The sequence below is a fragment of the Diabrotica virgifera genome, chromosome 7, assembly GCF_917563875.1.
Source record: "Diabrotica virgifera virgifera chromosome 7, PGI_DIABVI_V3a".
NCBI classification, from domain to species: domain Eukaryota; kingdom Metazoa; phylum Arthropoda; class Insecta; order Coleoptera; family Chrysomelidae; genus Diabrotica; species Diabrotica virgifera.
Window position 1 is genome coordinate 221,653,721 of NC_065449.1, and position 17,602 is coordinate 221,671,322.

Below are 17,602 nucleotides of genomic sequence, written 5' to 3' on the forward strand. Positions count from 1 at the left end.
TAGTTGTGAGATATTGTCGTCATCCAGAAGTTTGAGCCAGTCTGATGGTATTTGGTCAGGGCCTGGAGATTTCCCATTTTTGCTGTTTGGTGGCTTTCTCTACATACGCTTTTAAAATACTAGGACCAGTATTCGTATACTTTGTGGTGTTAAGTGGTGGCCTCGTATCCAGGAAGAGCTCTTTTATATAGTTAGTCCATTCTTCCTTTTTTACATCCAAGTCGAGGATTATTTTACCTTTGGAGTTTCTCATAAAGTGAGGAGTTCTTTTTCTCTGAATGTAGGTAATTTCTTTAAGTTTCTTTGACTTCGTTAGAGTTCGTCATATGTTCGTCAACATATTTTTGTTGAACAACGCTAAAAGCTTTTTAAAAGGGATGGCAAATATTAAACGAATGAAAAACAAAAAATTATTGCTAGATATTTATTCATCGAGATTTATTTATAAAATATATTACACAAGTTATCTACACTGTACAAGAAGATTGGTTTCCTATCCAACAAATAATATGTATACAATAATAAATTAATTACAAGACATTTACAAAAAGATAAACTATATATAGCACCAGTCAGACTACAAACGTACAGGATTACCTATGACCGCTAAAATAAGACATTTCAAATAAAAATTGGCAGTTATAGTGGTACCAGCTATCAGCTATCTAAGAGACTCATTTATTTTCAGCTCAGCGGGGTACTATTTTTTCGAGGTGTGAAATTACATAAACAAGGGATCATTTCATGTAACAGATAGATCCATTGTTTATGAAATTCCACACCTCAAACAACAGCACCCAGCTAAGTAATCTCTCAAATAGCTGGTACTACTATGTAAAATGTTTTTAACGTAGATACACTCAGCTAGAATGATAACAATGGTCTACCTGTATAATTTATAACAGCAGACATACCACTTATTTTCATTCCAGTGAAGATGATTAAGAGGACAACAATTTAACAAACATTTTTTGACGCCTCGGTTATTAATATAAAACAAGGAAAATTAGGTTATCATTGTAGATTAGGAAGAATGAGCAATTCTACATTCTTTTCATAATTTTTGGTCACTATATACTTTGAAAATAATATTAAACTTTACTTAACCCACATATACTGAAGACTTTTGGTGGAATTATTTTGTGCACGAGGTTAAACAGTTAGAAAAATACTTATTTTGGAAGTAAAAACATCTGGTAGAGGACCTCCTAGGGCAAAAAAATGGTGGTGGAATGATAAAGTTCAACAGAAGGTTAGAGAGACGAAAGAGGCTACAAATGAGTAGGACAGGTCTAAAACTGGGGAAGGTAAGGAGGTCTACAAGGTAGCAGAGAGGAAAGCACATCGCGCTGTAGGTAGATACTGCTAAGGAAAGATCGACTAGATAGCTGTATGAAGAGTTGGAACACCCGAGGGAAGAAAAGGTTATATAGCATTGCTAAAGCAAGGGACGAGTCATCAAAGGACTTGAGTCATGTACGGCAGATTAAGAAGGAAAGAAGGAGCCAGGGTGACTAAAGTCTTAACAAAGATTCAATGGTATGTCACCTTAAGCGTAGGAATAAAAACTGTGGAGGACGAAGGATAGAGTTGGAACAGCGAACCCTGAAAAGAAAAAAACTGATGGCAAAGATAAGTTCTTGTTCTCGCAATTTCTCAACGACAATTGCATCGACTGTAAATGAATAAATTGTGTCTAACAAAATGGACACGTGGAACAGGGGAATATCACATAGGGCCAGGCTAAATAACGTTAGCCATATCATACCTTCGGAAAACTGAAGAAATAAGGAATAATAGTTCAAATAATGCTGAACTTTGATCATGAACAAAAAAAAGTAGAAAGGAGAAGAAAGTTATAGTTATTGAATGTTCAACATTTTTCAGAGTGTACAATATGAAGAAAAAAAAACAATTTAATTGTTCTTTATGGCTAAAATATGGTAATAGGTTTCTTTATATACGTAGTTTTATTATTGACAGTATATATCAAGTTATTTATTGTGATGAAAATTTGGAATATTCATACTCATATTATATACATATCAAAATTATCTTGCTGGTAAATCAGCTGTACATATTTACAAAATAAATAAATAATAACGTATATATGTCGTATATTCTAGTCGTCAAAGAGCATCCTGTACAATAGAAATTGATAGAATTTACATATAAATACAAAAAGGGATCCAACAATGAGAATGTCTCGACACAATGAGTTAAAAGAAGCTATCGATTAGTTTATAATATGCAGGTTTAAGCCATTTTTATTTCAATGGTAAGACCCCGTACACATGAGCGCGTTAGAAGCCGCGTTTGCCTAAAGGTCGGTACACACATGCGAGCCGAACGGTTTGCGAACTGCTCGCGTACAGTTTATTGAAAATATATTTACTGCGAACTCATCACGATCTGTGGAAAGCGACGAGGGTCCAACTACGAACCAACTTGTGCGAAGTTTATGTAAATGATTCATTTAATTTGTAATTTTATCTCAAAGTCACCTTCTAAATGGAAATAAAGAGAGCAATTATTTGTTTCTCAACTATAAAATAAAAATTTATTATATTGTGTTTCTTACGTTTCTTATCTCTAGGAAGATGTCATTCACACAATCCCGATTCGACGACACAAACAGACAATATCGCTGCGTACGCCGTCCAAATTGAACTGTGAATATCCGTGTGTTCTTCCCAAAAACGACAGGCCACCATGGTTCATGATGAGCGATGAACGAACGGCTCGTAAGCGGTTCGTCCCGCCATACACATCATATGAATATAGCGTTCGCAAACAGCTCGGCTTGCATGTGTGTACCGACGCATTTCAAGTTACCAAGGAACAAATAGTATCGTACACATGAAAGCGCGCGTTGAATAGGTAAACTGTTGCCTTAAGCGCTCATGTGTACAGGCTCTAAGCTTTAAAGAGTAGCTCTATAAATCAATCCTTGTATCAACGACAAGGCAGAATATAAAATATTCATCACCAATATCTTAAGCGCTATATATTTTCGTATATATAGAAGCTCCAACAAACAAAAACAAACTTAAAGTGACTTTTTTGGTAACAATAATATTTTCTTTAACAAGAAATCAATCTAAAGTATGTTTTTTTTTTTGGATAAAACATAATCAGATAATATATTTTGAATTTTTGGTTTCAGGGCTTTCTATTGTACGCGTAAAATAAAGATACAATAGTAGTGACAGGACAAAAATATTGAGTGTTTTCCAATCAGCAATTCCAAAGGAGTTTTGGATTTTCATCCAATTAGTAGGGAAAAAAACCACAATTTACAAAATTTAATACAACTAGCATCAATTGTAACAGTTAAAAGATGTAGCTATATATTTTTCAACCTTTATAGCCTATTAATGAGATATTTTACTAAACAGGTATAATGGTGTCATCATCTTCAATAGAGTTTACAAATCTTCGTGAGTGTTTGCGCGTTTACTATTTCCTTTCATTATTGTCATCTTATGTCGCTATTTCCAACTGCATAACTCCCATTTACCACAGATCACTGACTGTATCTTTCCACCTTTTTATAAGCCATTCTACCGATCTTTTCCCATCTGGTTATACCCAAAACATGATGGATTCTAAGGCAATTGACAGACTATAACTACTCGTTGTTGTATCTGCATTCTGCATCTCCAATCATTTGTGGCGCTATCTCTGTACGGGCCATAATATAATTTATTTAATTATTTTTTATTAGCGTCCATGTTTTGCTTCCCTGCGTGACTGCTGATCATATTATGGTTTTGTATATTTGGATATTTGCACCTCATGGGAGAAGTTTTAACCTCATACATGTTGCAAAAAAAGATCTGTTTCCCTCCAGTATTCACGTTACAACTTTTCGTTCTACCATGTTGTCATTGGTGACTCTTGCTAGAAATCTACTAAGAATCTTATCCTAGCACACAATCCCAGCTCCTCACCTCCTTGATGAAAACCTACTGGCAGAGGAGGAAAATTCAGTCATTAGAAAAATGAAAAAATCTTCGTGGTCCTTAGCAGGCTGAAGGAGCAGCAAAGAACATTTTGAATCTATTAATTTACTAGAATAGGAATGAAGAAAATACCTCCCTAAAAATAAATCGCTTGAAATAAATCAAGCGTTTAATGGTTCTGATGCCATGAAAAGAAAGCTGATGTTTTGTAGTACCTCTTTTAAAAGATACAATATGTGGCCGGTTTGCGGGATGCAAAGTAGTCGGGGCACACTTTAAACTATTTTATTAGTTTATTTACAACAAACTACATACTAAAACCAGTAAGAAAACTATGACAGTTCTTTTCAGAGTTTTTAAAATGTCTCTGACAGACGTCCGTTAATCCGTCTCCTCTTCTTTCCCCAGCCGGTCAACAGTCAACACATATGTGGTCGTAGGTTAACTGTCAATCTGCCACAGGGCTCCCCTCCAGTGAGGAACCTACTGGTTTCGAACGGCAATGTTGACCTGTGTTACTCATCAGACGGACGGTTGGCATATACATGTTCTTCCTGCACCTGTTGGGCCGCTGGAATATATGCTGGTTTGAGTCGGTCCATGGAAATTCGCTGAGGAACATTTTTGACATCTACAGTTAGAAACTTGTCACTTCGTTCCAACACTCTGAACGGGCCGGTATAGTGAGGTGTAAGCGGAGGCTTTACTTTATCAGTCCGCACAAAGACATGACTCGTAGTTTGCAGATCCGGATGGACAAAGGCAGTGCGGACTGAATGATTGCTCGTCGGTACAGGCCGCAATGCTCCCATGGTCTGACGTAGTCGTTGGACAAAACTATGCTCGTCTGGTGTAGCAGCACTAGGGATAAGCAGCTGTCCAGGGAGACATATTGGGGTACCATACACTAACTCGGAGGCTGTACACGCAATGTCCTGTTTAAAAGTGTTTCGAAGGCTTAGCATGACCAGAGGGAGGGCCTCAACCGACGATACTGTGTCCGCGGCGATGAGAGCAGCCTTGAGCGTTCGGTGGAAACGTTCAATACATCCGTTTGACTGTGGGTGGTAGGCAGTGGTTTAAATATGTTGTACACCTATTAGCAATCTATTGAGCTGGCGAAATAAGTGGCTCTCAAATTGCCTACGTCGATCCGTTGTTATGGTTGCTGGCACACCAAACCGAGATATCCATCCCTCAAGGAGCTTCTGCGCAACAACTTCGGCTGTAATTTCCGAGATAGGTATGGCCTCGGGCCATCTCGTGAAACGATCGATGATTGTGAGCAGGTATCGAAAGTTGTGATTTGTTGGAAGTGGGCCCACAATGTCGACATGTATGTGTGCGAATCGATCGTCTGGCATTCCTATAGGTGTCACAGGTGTAACAGTGTGACGTCCAATTTTGGCACGTCGGGGTCACCAATGTGGCCGGTTTGCGGGATGCAAAGTAGTCGGGGCACACTTTAAACTATTTTATTAGTTTATTTACAACAAACTACATACTAAAACCAGTAAGAAAACTATGACAGTTCTTTTCAGAGTTTTTAAAATGTCTCTGACAGACGTCCGTTAATCCGTCTCCTCTTCTTTCCCCAGCCGGTCAACAGTCAACACATATGTGGTCGTAGGTTAACTGTCAATCTGCCACAAATATATTTTTTTAAGATTGGCTATGAGCTACGTAATGTAGACTACAAGCAATGCATGTTTTGGCAAAAACAATACTCTTCAAGTTGCAACTAATATTGGCTATTGGCTACTAAAATGGGCCTTATTAAACAGAGAAGAAATTATGGAGACAACTAAAGCCTTGGTTTCCTCGAAAGCGGCGCCGACAAACTGCGACCGTAACACTGCGATGAATGAGTGGTTTCCAAAGATGCGTTGGCAGCCACCGCTTGCTGAGTTTGCACATTTCATTGCCGCAGTGAAGAACCTTGAATTTTCCACCGTAATCTGACGTCATTCATCGCAGTGTTACGGTCGCAGTTTGTCGGTACCGCTCGAGGAAACCCATAAAAGATGCAATAAAAATGTATCTCATCATTGATATATTACGGATCAGACTAAATAATGAAAGACACCTAGGAATAGAATCTGCAGCATACAGTTTTTTCTTTTATTTATGTTTATTTATTATATTATGATAACTTTTACTTTGATTTTTTTTGTAATATAGAACATTCTATTACACCTAAAGTTACAGTACAATATATTTACAAAACAATAATTACAAGCTACAACGAACATGCTTGTTTAAATGCTATAGCGGAATAAGATGGTAACATCTGTACTCGGCTGGATTCTTATTTGGGATTGGCGCTGGAGAGTACATATTTAGATACTTCTTTTGCCAAATGTTTAGCTCTCTAGGTGGTCCCAGGAGTTCTCTTCCGCAAAAAGGTGTTTTTTCAAAAAATTTGTTCCTGCGCGATACTTTGCCTTAAAAAATTTGAAAAAATTATTTTTTAAAAATTTGAAAAAAGCACATTTTTATGACCGAAAACACTGATTTTTTTCAAATTTTTGTATCAAAATTACAAAATTGAGAATTTTTAGGTTATGTAGGTAATTTTTGGAAAACTATTGAATTATTTTTTTTTTGTTGTTTTTATACATGTTTTTAGCATATACTATGCATATTCGTTTCGAATATTGGCGATCATTCTGGCTAGAATTATTTTATTAACTGATGATGATTTTTAACCTATTTATTCAATTGTTTGTAATAGCATAATCATATTGGTCATTTTCAGACAGATGTAACATACTCAAAAACTGCATTTTTGATGATTTTTTTAAATAATTTTAAGCACGTAAGTAAGCCCTTCATTATTGATGAAACAAAATGACAAATCTAACTCAGCTATTGAACGGAAAACAAATAATTATTTGGAAATTTGCTAAAAATTACCTATAATATCCTAAAAATTGTTTGAAAAATTAAAATATTTTTCCTGAGTTCAATTTTGATCCAACAATTTGAAAAAAAATCTGTGTTTCATCAAGGATCACTCAGAATTTTTTTTTGAAAACACATTTTTTGCGATTGGGAACCACTGGAGCCACCTAGTGAGCTCAAATTTTGGCTAAATGGATTTCTAAATATGAACTTTCGAATGCCCAATCCCAAATAAGAATTCACCTAGTACAGATTTTACAACTTATTCCGCTATAGCCTTTGATAGCTCTTTTTAAACTCATTGTGTCAGTCTAACAATCAGATTAGGGAACTCAAGACGCGAACTAACAATAGTAGCGCAACTACGTGTAGTAGCAGTTGAAGAAACAGAAATTCGAAAAAGTGCTTATATCTACTTGCATCACAGACCATTCGCGGCGTATATTCATGTCCAATCCGGCAAATTTGCCGCAACGATTTTTGAAACATGGTAAAGCGTTTAATCGGTACTTAATATTTATTATATATAGTTTACGCTACTAACAACTTGTGACTGAAGACATGTAGTACCTAGAAACAATACGGATATTTATATTCTTATATCAAATTATCAAGACTTTAATCATATCATGGTTCCTTTCTTGAGTGCCTACAAAGGAAATGCAAAATCCATCTTCTTTATTTGGGTTATCAGCAAAGCAGTTAACTTAATTTAAACATTAGGGTTAAAAATAAAAATAATGATTACTCAAACCAACAGCAACAATTTTTTAAATCGAACAGTAAATGAATCTTACATTTTCTTCGTACGAGAAAAGAGTCCAGTATTTTTTGATTGTCTTAAGCAATATTTAAAATTTTACACATATATAACTTTAATAATTGAAACTACAACAGTGTATATACTTTTAACTACTTCATTACTTAAAAATGACATTGTTGACAAAAGGAGTCATCCACAAATGGTATCAAATTTACAAATATGTATAAGGAGAAATAACTAGCCAAAGCCTTTAACCTATTTGGTTCATTTTGCATTTTGACAATATTTAGATATACACAATGGACCAACTTAAGGTCGACTCACACCCAATGGAGAGAGATCAATGCAGTGAGAACGCTCAGACAATCCTTAAGTAGTCAGGAGATGTTGAACATAATCTCCCTTTAATTTAATGGTCTTGCTCATTCTTGTATCATTCCAATTTTTAGTTGGAAATTTGAGCTATAAAGAACAATGGTATCACGTCAAGACCAATTGAAATACAACGAGGTATCAGACAGGATTATGTGCTATCATCGATACCGTTTAATGTCTACTCTGAGGTAATACTCGCACTCTTCAGAAGGAATCAGGATAACGGTCAAAAAGTAAATAACATCCGCGATGCATATGACACTGTTTTAATGACTGATTCGGACCGTAGTCTCCACATACTGTTAAATATGATTACTGAGAGTTGTGGAAAAATGGGGATGAAAATCAATACTGCTAAAACCAAAGTTACGAAAATATCAAAAGAGATTAAAATTTTACCCCTTCCAATGTATTTATGTAAAACACCAACAGCTGGAATACGTAGGTAAACCGATAGTTATAAATATCTTGGTTGCTGGTTCAACAATGAACTTGATTATAAACAAGAAGAAAGAGCAAGAATAGAGGTAGCCCTATAAGGCTTTATCAAAATGAAAAGATTATTATGTAACAGTAGCATTAATATCAGCCTTAGATGTCTTTTTCTGCATTGCTATGTATGGTCAATTTTTGAACCCTTGTTTTGGATACCTTTGAACTCTGGCTTTATAGAAGAATCTTGACAATAACTTTGACAACTCACACCACCAACGAAAATAGTCAGAGAAGAATAGGTACAGATGGGAAGTTGCTAAAAACCATAAAAGTTAGTTCTTAGCTAATGGATAATACCCAGAAAACTAAAGAGTAAGATGAAAGCCCTAGTAATAAAATATTTACGAATAGTTAGAGGAGTGGCAATGAGAGACAGAATAAGAAACAGATATACGGACAGACCTTAAGACAAAATCAGTAGGTACTAAAGTAGGTATATTAAAGAAAAACAATAAATTTGGTGGAGACACATAAAAAGAACGAAATATAACATACCGGTGAAGAAAATATGGAAAGTAAGGATACAAAAAAAAGAGGGAGACCTAGAGAAAATTGCGTACATGCGTGGCGAAAATCATTCATAAGACGAGAAAAACAATAGCAGAAGCAAGCAAATTAGCATACCTATATCAAGAAATTATGGTCAACATTTATATACACGTGAAAAGACGTGTCAGTCTTGACACAAATAAGACTCAAATTAATTCCGGCTTCAAGTTTTATTTTTTCGATTGATTAATAAAATTAAACAAAATTTATGTCATATTATAAGTAATTTTGTTGAAGACAAAACGGCTAACAGATACGTTGGTTGTAATAAACTTAATCAAAATATATAAGTCCAAATACAACCCATAAATTTCAGTAACATCCAAATCTAAACTCATAACATGAATAAATTTGAATAAAACAAGATACATAATAGCTGAAGAAAATTTAGTTTCTTTAGTGTGCCCCCTGGCAGAGAAATGAGGGTCCAGGTACAAAGCCATCAATAACCTCCCACATGTTATTATTCGAGCATGATAAAAGGCACAAATGTGAGATTCTAACAATTCTCATCTAATAATATCTATTTAAAATTGGAATTTAAGTCCTGAGGTGTTCGAAAAAGTCTCAAATCTAAACATTTTTATTGTGATTTGTGTATCTTCCATACAAGTTGAACTACACCTTGTACAAGCTCCCCATAAATATTTGGGTGTTATCTACAGAGCCAATGTTTTGTTTTTATTTACGTTCCCAGTCGATTCCTTTACCGTAAATAATAAAGACGACACACCATTAAGTAAAAAGTAACAAGAGACTCAATGAAGGGGAAAAATGAAACAATGACTATAAATTTAAATCTAATCAACCATGTCCCATTTGAGTCTACTAATCACAAAAGTAGTCTGTCCTGAATGTGTAATGGCTACGGGGTTTTTGTTAATGGTCTTTTAAATCGCTTTTTATGACCTTCAGATAGAGAAAAAGCGTGACACTTTTTTACTGATAATGTTTTTTAATCTAAATCGGTATTTTATGAACATAGAATACATTTTGGGAACAGGGATCCAAATTTAAGTGACTCTGAATATTACTAATATTCCAATGACATCCTTGGCCCACATTTTTATTTTTTGATAGTTTATAATTAATTATTTCAACTAAAATGTAGAGATGTCTTTAGCTGTGATAACGTTACCCAGTGAAGGGTAACTCCCTTGAAGTTACCCTTGAAGTTGGGTGATAAAATTAAGCTAATGAATTTGATTATCAATCCAAGCGCAGACGTTAAAATACAACTGTTAACAATGACGCAAATATCAGCTAACCTGAGTTACCTTTATTGCTAGTAATCATGGGCGCCCATACACATAGGCAGGGGTGGGGGGCGTGGCCCTCCCTATCTTTTCAGATGCTTTAAAACTTTAAACTATATATTATTATCCAAAGTATACAAAATGTGATGTGTCTGCAACATCTTCACGTCTGGCCCCCTTCTAAAAATTTTTATATGGGCGCCCGTGCTAGTAATACCTTTTTTTCTAGTCATTATTCTGCGGAACAGTTTTTTCTTCTTCATATGTCTCATGCTCTAAGGACATTGGCGATCATCATGGCCATTTTATTCTGTCTGTAGCGGTTCTGAAGTTTCATTGTTTTTTTTCCACTACACACTGCTTTAAATTTTTTAACGAGGACGTGCGTCGTCTCCCTGTACCGCTTTTTTTCTGTTATTTTTCCTTGTACATATAACCAATCATCATCATCCAGCCTCAAAAGTCCACTGCTGAACATAGGCCTCCTCCCCTCGTTTCCAACCCCATCTATCCTGCGCCGCCCTCATCCAGTTTTTATTTACCTTTCTTAAGTCGTCAGTCCATCTTGTAGGCGGTCGACCGACGCTTCTCTTGTCTTCTCTTGGCCTCCATTCCAATAACCTCTTCGTCCATCGCCCATCTGTCATTCTGGCTACGTGTCCTGCCCATCTCCACTTCAACCTGGCTATCCTCTCGATGACGTCAGTCACCTTTGTTCTTCTCCTGATTTCTTCGTTTCTGATTTTGTCTCGCAGAGTTATTCCTAACATTGACCGCTCCATTCTTCTCTGCGTGACTCTTAGTTTGGTAGCCGAGGCTTTAGTTAAGGTAAGTGTTTCTGATCCGTACGTCAAGACTGGGAGGACGCACTGATCGAATACCTTTCTCTTTAGACATGTGGGTAACTCACTTTTAAAAGTTTCTCTCAGTTTTCCAAATGCTGCCCACCCAAGACCGATTCTTCTCTTCAGCTCATGAGTCTGGTTATCCCTGCCAATCGTAATTTCATGTCCCAGGTATTTATACCTGGGATATATAACATATAATATAATACCTGGGACATATAACCAATAAGTCAATCATATTTTTCATTTCTTAATATATGACCAAAGTCGCTGATTTTTCTTTCCTTCATAGTGTGAGTATTTTTTTTTCTTTTTTCATCACTTTTTATGTTTCCGTGTTTGTTACGTTTTGTGTTCATGATATTTTCCAAATTCTTCGCTAACAGCACATCTCAAAGCTGGCAAGTCTTTTTTTTTCAGCTGTGTCCGTAATTGTCCAGGCTTCAACTCCATATAAAAGGGCAGCGAATACGTAACATCTCAATACTCTCGTCCTGATTTTATTCTTAGTTTTCCATTGCATAATAATACGTGTTTTATCTTATCGAAAGCGCTGCTGGCCATCTGAATGAGTCGTTTCATTTTAAGGCTGCGATACTTGCTGTTCTTTACCAGTCGTATTGTAGCCAATTTGCTTATGCACATCTTCCATTGACTATTATACAATTCTTCGATACTTTTTTACCTACTATATACAGTCTCGTACAAAACGCTGACTTTAAAGAGGATCTGGTATTAACAGTAGTTGTATAGTAGGGTTACCTGGGTCGATAGATTTACAAACAATAAAGTACTGAAAAGAATAGGTAAAGAGAAAGAATTTGAGTATACAATTAAAGAAATAAAGCTACAGTATCTCGGACATGTGATGCGGGGCGGGAAGTACGGCATCCTACGACTTATAACTCATAATGCAAGGAAAGATAGATAGCAGAAGCAGCATCGGAAAAAGACGGATTTAATGGCTGAAGAACCTGAGAGAATGGTTTGGATCCAGCTCAAAACAAATATATAAAGATGCTGCCTCAAAAATTAAAATGGCTATGATAATAGATATGATAAACCTCCGTAGCGGAGATGGCACCTAAAGAAGAAGAAGGTATTATCAGTCCTCTTGTATCAAAGTGGTATCAAAACTGTAACAAAGGTTTGCCTTGTTGAGGTTATTGAGATCCGAACATGGTCACCCCTCTTCTCATTCCGGCTACATTTTTAATTGCCAATTCATGAGTCTCTTATTTCTAAGAATCTTGAAATTACGTAAAAATAGGTTTTTTGAAAAGAGAATTTTATTTACGATTGACTCACATGTTTGACACATGCGACTCACGTCATTAGGAATTGACTCACTGCAGAGCAGAAAAAAATTCGCCTAGAAATTACGCTCTGCACAAGTTGAATGACAGGTACATAATGCAGGCTAAACTAAAAATATAACAGCATTTTTAGCAGAACGAGTTTGTATATCATGGCTTCGATGCTATATGTACCTGTGCTTCTAGCGGGATTACTTCTAGTCTATTTTTAGTACTATTTAATTCTACACATATGTTCTATAACAGAACAATAACAAGGAATACTAAGCTCAGGTTTGTTAATATGCCCTTATTTTTACCATTGTTATATGCGCAGCTGAAACATAATACTCTCAAATAAATGGATAGAAGTAGGATCTAAGCCTTCGAAACGTAGATCTACAAAAGAATTACTTTGGTCACATAGTTAGAAGAACGGTAAGTATGGAACTGTTAATAGTAGAAGGAAATGTAGACCGCCAAAGACCAAGAGGAAGGTTCCAATACGATGGTCAGATCAAATGAAGACTGGTGGGAAAATCCGTCCATGAAGTTGTCCATCTGGTGCAGCATCGCAGCCAATGAGCAAGATAACACTATGCCGCCACGCTCTGACGAGGGCTCAAAGAAGAGGAGGGAATTCAATTTTTATAAATTTTCTTTAGTTATAATGAAGCCAACCGATGTAACACAAATGGTACTTTAATAAGAAAATTTATTTTCTTTTGACTTCATCCAACATCATACACCAAGTGTTTCTTTTATTCACTTATTATTATTATTCTTTTTGTCTGTATTCCAATCGAGAACTTTAACACTGGCCGTGTTAGACTAGTATCAGACTAAAGTTACTCTATTGAACGTATAGTTGACCGTTTGTAAGTTTTTCTACAGTATAAAAGGCAAAATGAACCTAAGGCAAATGACGACACATTCATTTGGAGAAGGTAATTAAAAATCATTTAGTTTGCCAAACCTGTTCGATATGAAGTACTATTTCAAAGGTTAACAACTTGTACTACATTTCTTCAGATTACCATATAACTATTCCAAGTAAACATCCTTACCTGACCACAGCCGTTAAACGCTTTACCTTTACACCATCATACTTATTTTAAAAACCAACTAACACACTGGTCACAGTCTAATAAACCTCTGGCCGATCGGACTAGTTAAAACATGACTTAAACAAAAACAATTCACAATAAACGTCTCTCAGGTCTTAGGAGAAGATCAATATTTAAAAATCCTAAAAACAGCGTTTGTTCAGCGATTAAACCACACGAGGAATACTGATAGCACTATAACGACACTATGTACAGAATGGGCAGGTGCTGAGTTGAACCTGCTCAGTCCAAGGGATTCTTCTACTGCGGGACTGCTGCTTCGCGAGACTTTGCTGCGTGCCGCGCCCTCTATGTGGTTACCATCCAGTTCGATCAATGGTGTACCACCTGGCCAACCTTCCGTACTGTATTTCCTGTAGTTGCACTGATCTATCACGTTCTTTACATACGGTCTGGATATGTTGGGATAGTGGGACTCCTTGTCGGTGTCCTGAAAAGAAAAGAAAATTGATAAGAAAATGATAATGTTTTCAGTACATAAACTTTTATGACATTATAATCTAAGACTTAGACACTGAAACCTTCTGTTTTCTACATTTCTACAAAATGTATTACTATTTATTTTCACTAGAGCCTTTTCGGTATAGTACCTTTCTCAAGTAATGTATTTGCAAGCAATTTGATTTAACCCAGCCTGTGAGACTTGTTAGCCCCTGAAAAATACAATCGAATGTACTTAACAATACATTGAAGCAAAATGTATTTACTCGTGTAAACAGGAATCACTCCACCGCAGTCCAATGCGCGATAGAACCACACCATCAGCCAAATGCTCTTCATGTGTGAGTCTTGGGCAATAGAACTCCAACACGGTACCCTAATGGATTGAAAAATCAGGCTAGCGTGAGGCGCTCTAATCCTGTGATCGAGTGATATATTTTTACTATGCGTGTACACCTAATAGTCTTAAAGTAAACTGAATAAATAGAGGAGAGCAGAGCTGTTTGTCTCATGGTGGTCATCTAAAATTATATCTGTATTTTTTAATTTATTAATTTCCATAGGTTCTAATAAAGATAGCTTCAGGCCTTTATTTTGAATATAAAGAACTTCAAATTGGTCATTCAAATAATCACCATGATCTAGAATGTGATGTGCGCACACAGAAGCTGTTTTTCTATTAGTGAAAGTCCTTTTGTGTTCTGCAATACGTTTGTTAAAGATTCTACCAGTGTGACCGATGTAAATTTTTGGAAAAGTCACCACATATGCAAGTTTGTATATACTACATGGAAGTTTTCAGTGTTTTATTCTTATATAAAATGAACTTTTCTCAAGTAACGTTCAAATTCATCAGTTATAAATTATAATTGATGAATTTGAACTTATAACTTATAATATATAAATATATATTTTTGAAGTAAAATGCTAAATTTTTTTCATTAAGTAGTTCTATTTTCTGATTCCTGATGTTATAATATTTATTTTTGTTTGAGTTTTGATTAACTATTTCGAATATTTTTGTAGAAGTTAACAGTTATATAAATATTACTTACTGGTAGAAGAGTCGCTTGAGAAGTCCAGCACAAAGGTTTAAAGGAGCCCTTCATCGTCGCGTCTTGAAAGCTTTGGAACTGATTGTCCCAGTCGTAGGACACTAGCCGTGTTTCTAAGGTCATTCCTGCTAATTCAGGTGGTGCTGTTATTCTTACAGGATTAGATCCGCTGAAACAAAAAAGAACTTATTAATAAAATAAATAAACAAATTTATGTGCTTCCCTACATATAGATCAACAACATATTGAGAGATTTACTCTAATTTTCTAGCACTTAAAAACTTTTAATTAACCCTGTACAAAGAGACATTATTATATAAGTGTTTATATCATTAACTGGTGTATTTAGTCTAGCTCGGAAATGTGTAATACATATGCCCTGTAGCCACTTTGTTAAGTTAAAACCATCGTATGATATAAAGACAAAAGTTACAAACAAACAAGTGCAACCAACTGCAAACAATATTAAATAGGAATGTTAATGTTAGCACTCAATTTTTAATTGGTCTGGTTAAAGGTATAAATAATTAAACACGACGATTGCTCAGTTTGTTGTCGTGATGCTGCTGACGTCAATTTATAAGCTATTGAGTAGTGAAAAAACCCATATTCTGTGGTAAGTTTGATTTATTCATTGAGCTCCCGACTTGCAACGATGCCTTAGTATATTTCTTGTATACGATCGGATTATTACCGACTGCAATCACTTCTGGTCTACGTAAGGATAATTATTGCCCTGATTATTAGCAGTCATGGCTTTTCGAGATTTCGATCACGATAATATAAGCGAATATTGTATGGACAGATATATTGTAAAAAAACGCTGTGTTATAAAATTCTGTAGGTACATTTGAATATTCCATGCTGATTTCTATTGTTACGCTCTCACATCCGTAGGCATTTTACATCGTAGCCGCAGTAACAACACTAACTAGTACCGAACAATTTTCATTGCTAATTCCCAAAGTTACGGTTAGCATTTTATTTTACGTTTAAAAGTTAAAAGTTTTTGAGCGTGTCATAAACTCATCGCTTACTACTTGCATTTATAACTTCCATCTCTTTCACTGCAGTGCAGGGCTGCGAAGTAGTTTTATTCGGATATTTGTATAGTAACTTAAATTGCCCCAAATTGGTTCCCATTTGATTATGCCGGCTGTTGCAGGCGAGTGGAGTTTTAATTGAAAAACTATTTAAAATTCTATTTTATGGATACTTAAGCTGGAGTTAGAAGCGCTTTAAACTTCATTTTAATATTTCATATGGCAATAGTTTTTATTATGATGTAGGTGGATATAACACTCTAAAATTACTTTAAGTCACTTTAAATTGGAATTCAAAGATTTTGCCATCTGAAGAGAGTAAGGACTACTTTTTTTAATGATAAAAACTTCTATTACCTCAAAGATATTTTTTCTTGCTTTTAATGATGGTTTTAGAAGATACAATACTTTTGTCCGCAACACACAATATATTTATCTTTGTTCGTTTCAGAATCATTAAGTTCCACAGTAAATTCATTGCCTTTGAGTTTACCTACTATAAGACCGTTCTTGATCAACAGATCATTCGGAGAAAAAATTTGGAGAAATGTGGGTCTACAGAAGAATTCTACACATGTCGTGGACAGAGCACAGAACCAACCTGACAATTCTGAAGGAGCTTCATGTAAAAGACAGGCTATTAAAAAAAGTAAAGCGAGCATACTTAAATCACTTCTGCCACATAGCCAGAAGAAATGGTGCCATGGAATTAGTTGTAGTAGAAGAAAAGGTATAAGGCCAAAGACCAAGAGGAAGATCTCCCACATGATGGGAAGACCAAATTAAGACTCTGTGGGAAAGTCCCTACATGAAGCCCTCCATCTGGGACAAGAATCAGAAGGAGGATCTATATGATAAACTTGTTTCTAAGAGGTTACAACTAATTAATTAATTAATCTAATTAATTAATCTAAGAGGTTAACCCTAGGATATTCTCAAAAAGATGGTTTTACACAGAATATAACAGACATTTTATAAAGACCATTAATCGGTTGAGAGCCAATCATGCTCTTACGCCATCTTACATGCATAGAATCGGCTTGGCAGATACTCCCAATTTTACTTGTGGCAAAATCGGAGATCTAACACATGTCATATTAGAATGTCATTTAAACATAAATAACATAAACGACCTTTATAAGGAATTAAAAGATTTAAAATGTTTTTTTCCCAATAAACCTAAATACTTTAATATTTACAAATGATATGGAAATTCTTCATCTCATTTATAAACATGTTAAATTATGTAAATACAAGTTGTAAACGTAATATGTAATAAATAGGCATAATTTTTTAATGTGGTTTGAAAAAATTTAAAAAAATAATATTAAAAAAAACACAAAATAAAATAATAACAAAAAAAATAATAAACAAAAAAAAAGAAAAAAAGGAACAAAAATAAAAAAGAATAGAAAAAAAGAAGTAAAAAAAGTGTTTCGCACAAATTAAAATATATATTAAAAAAAACACAGTAAAATAATTAAAAAAA

At 35.1% G+C, this 17,602-nt stretch overlaps 1 protein-coding gene across 1 annotated transcript in view; it reads right to left on the minus strand.

Annotated features, from left to right (window-relative positions):
- Window positions 1–410: 410 nt before the first annotated feature.
- The window catches only part of LOC114324261 (MOXD1 homolog 2), a 623,307-nt gene continuing 606,115 nt past the window's right edge, over window positions 411–17,602 (minus strand). Inside the window, exons 6-7 of the mRNA XM_028272058.2 lie at window positions 15,071–15,239; window positions 411–14,004 (exon numbers count right to left, since the gene is read on the minus strand). Coding sequence (XP_028127859.1) covers window positions 13,714–14,004; window positions 15,071–15,239 — 460 coding nt within the window. The 3' untranslated portion in view covers window positions 411–13,713. The remainder of the gene's footprint in view (window positions 14,005–15,070; window positions 15,240–17,602) is intronic.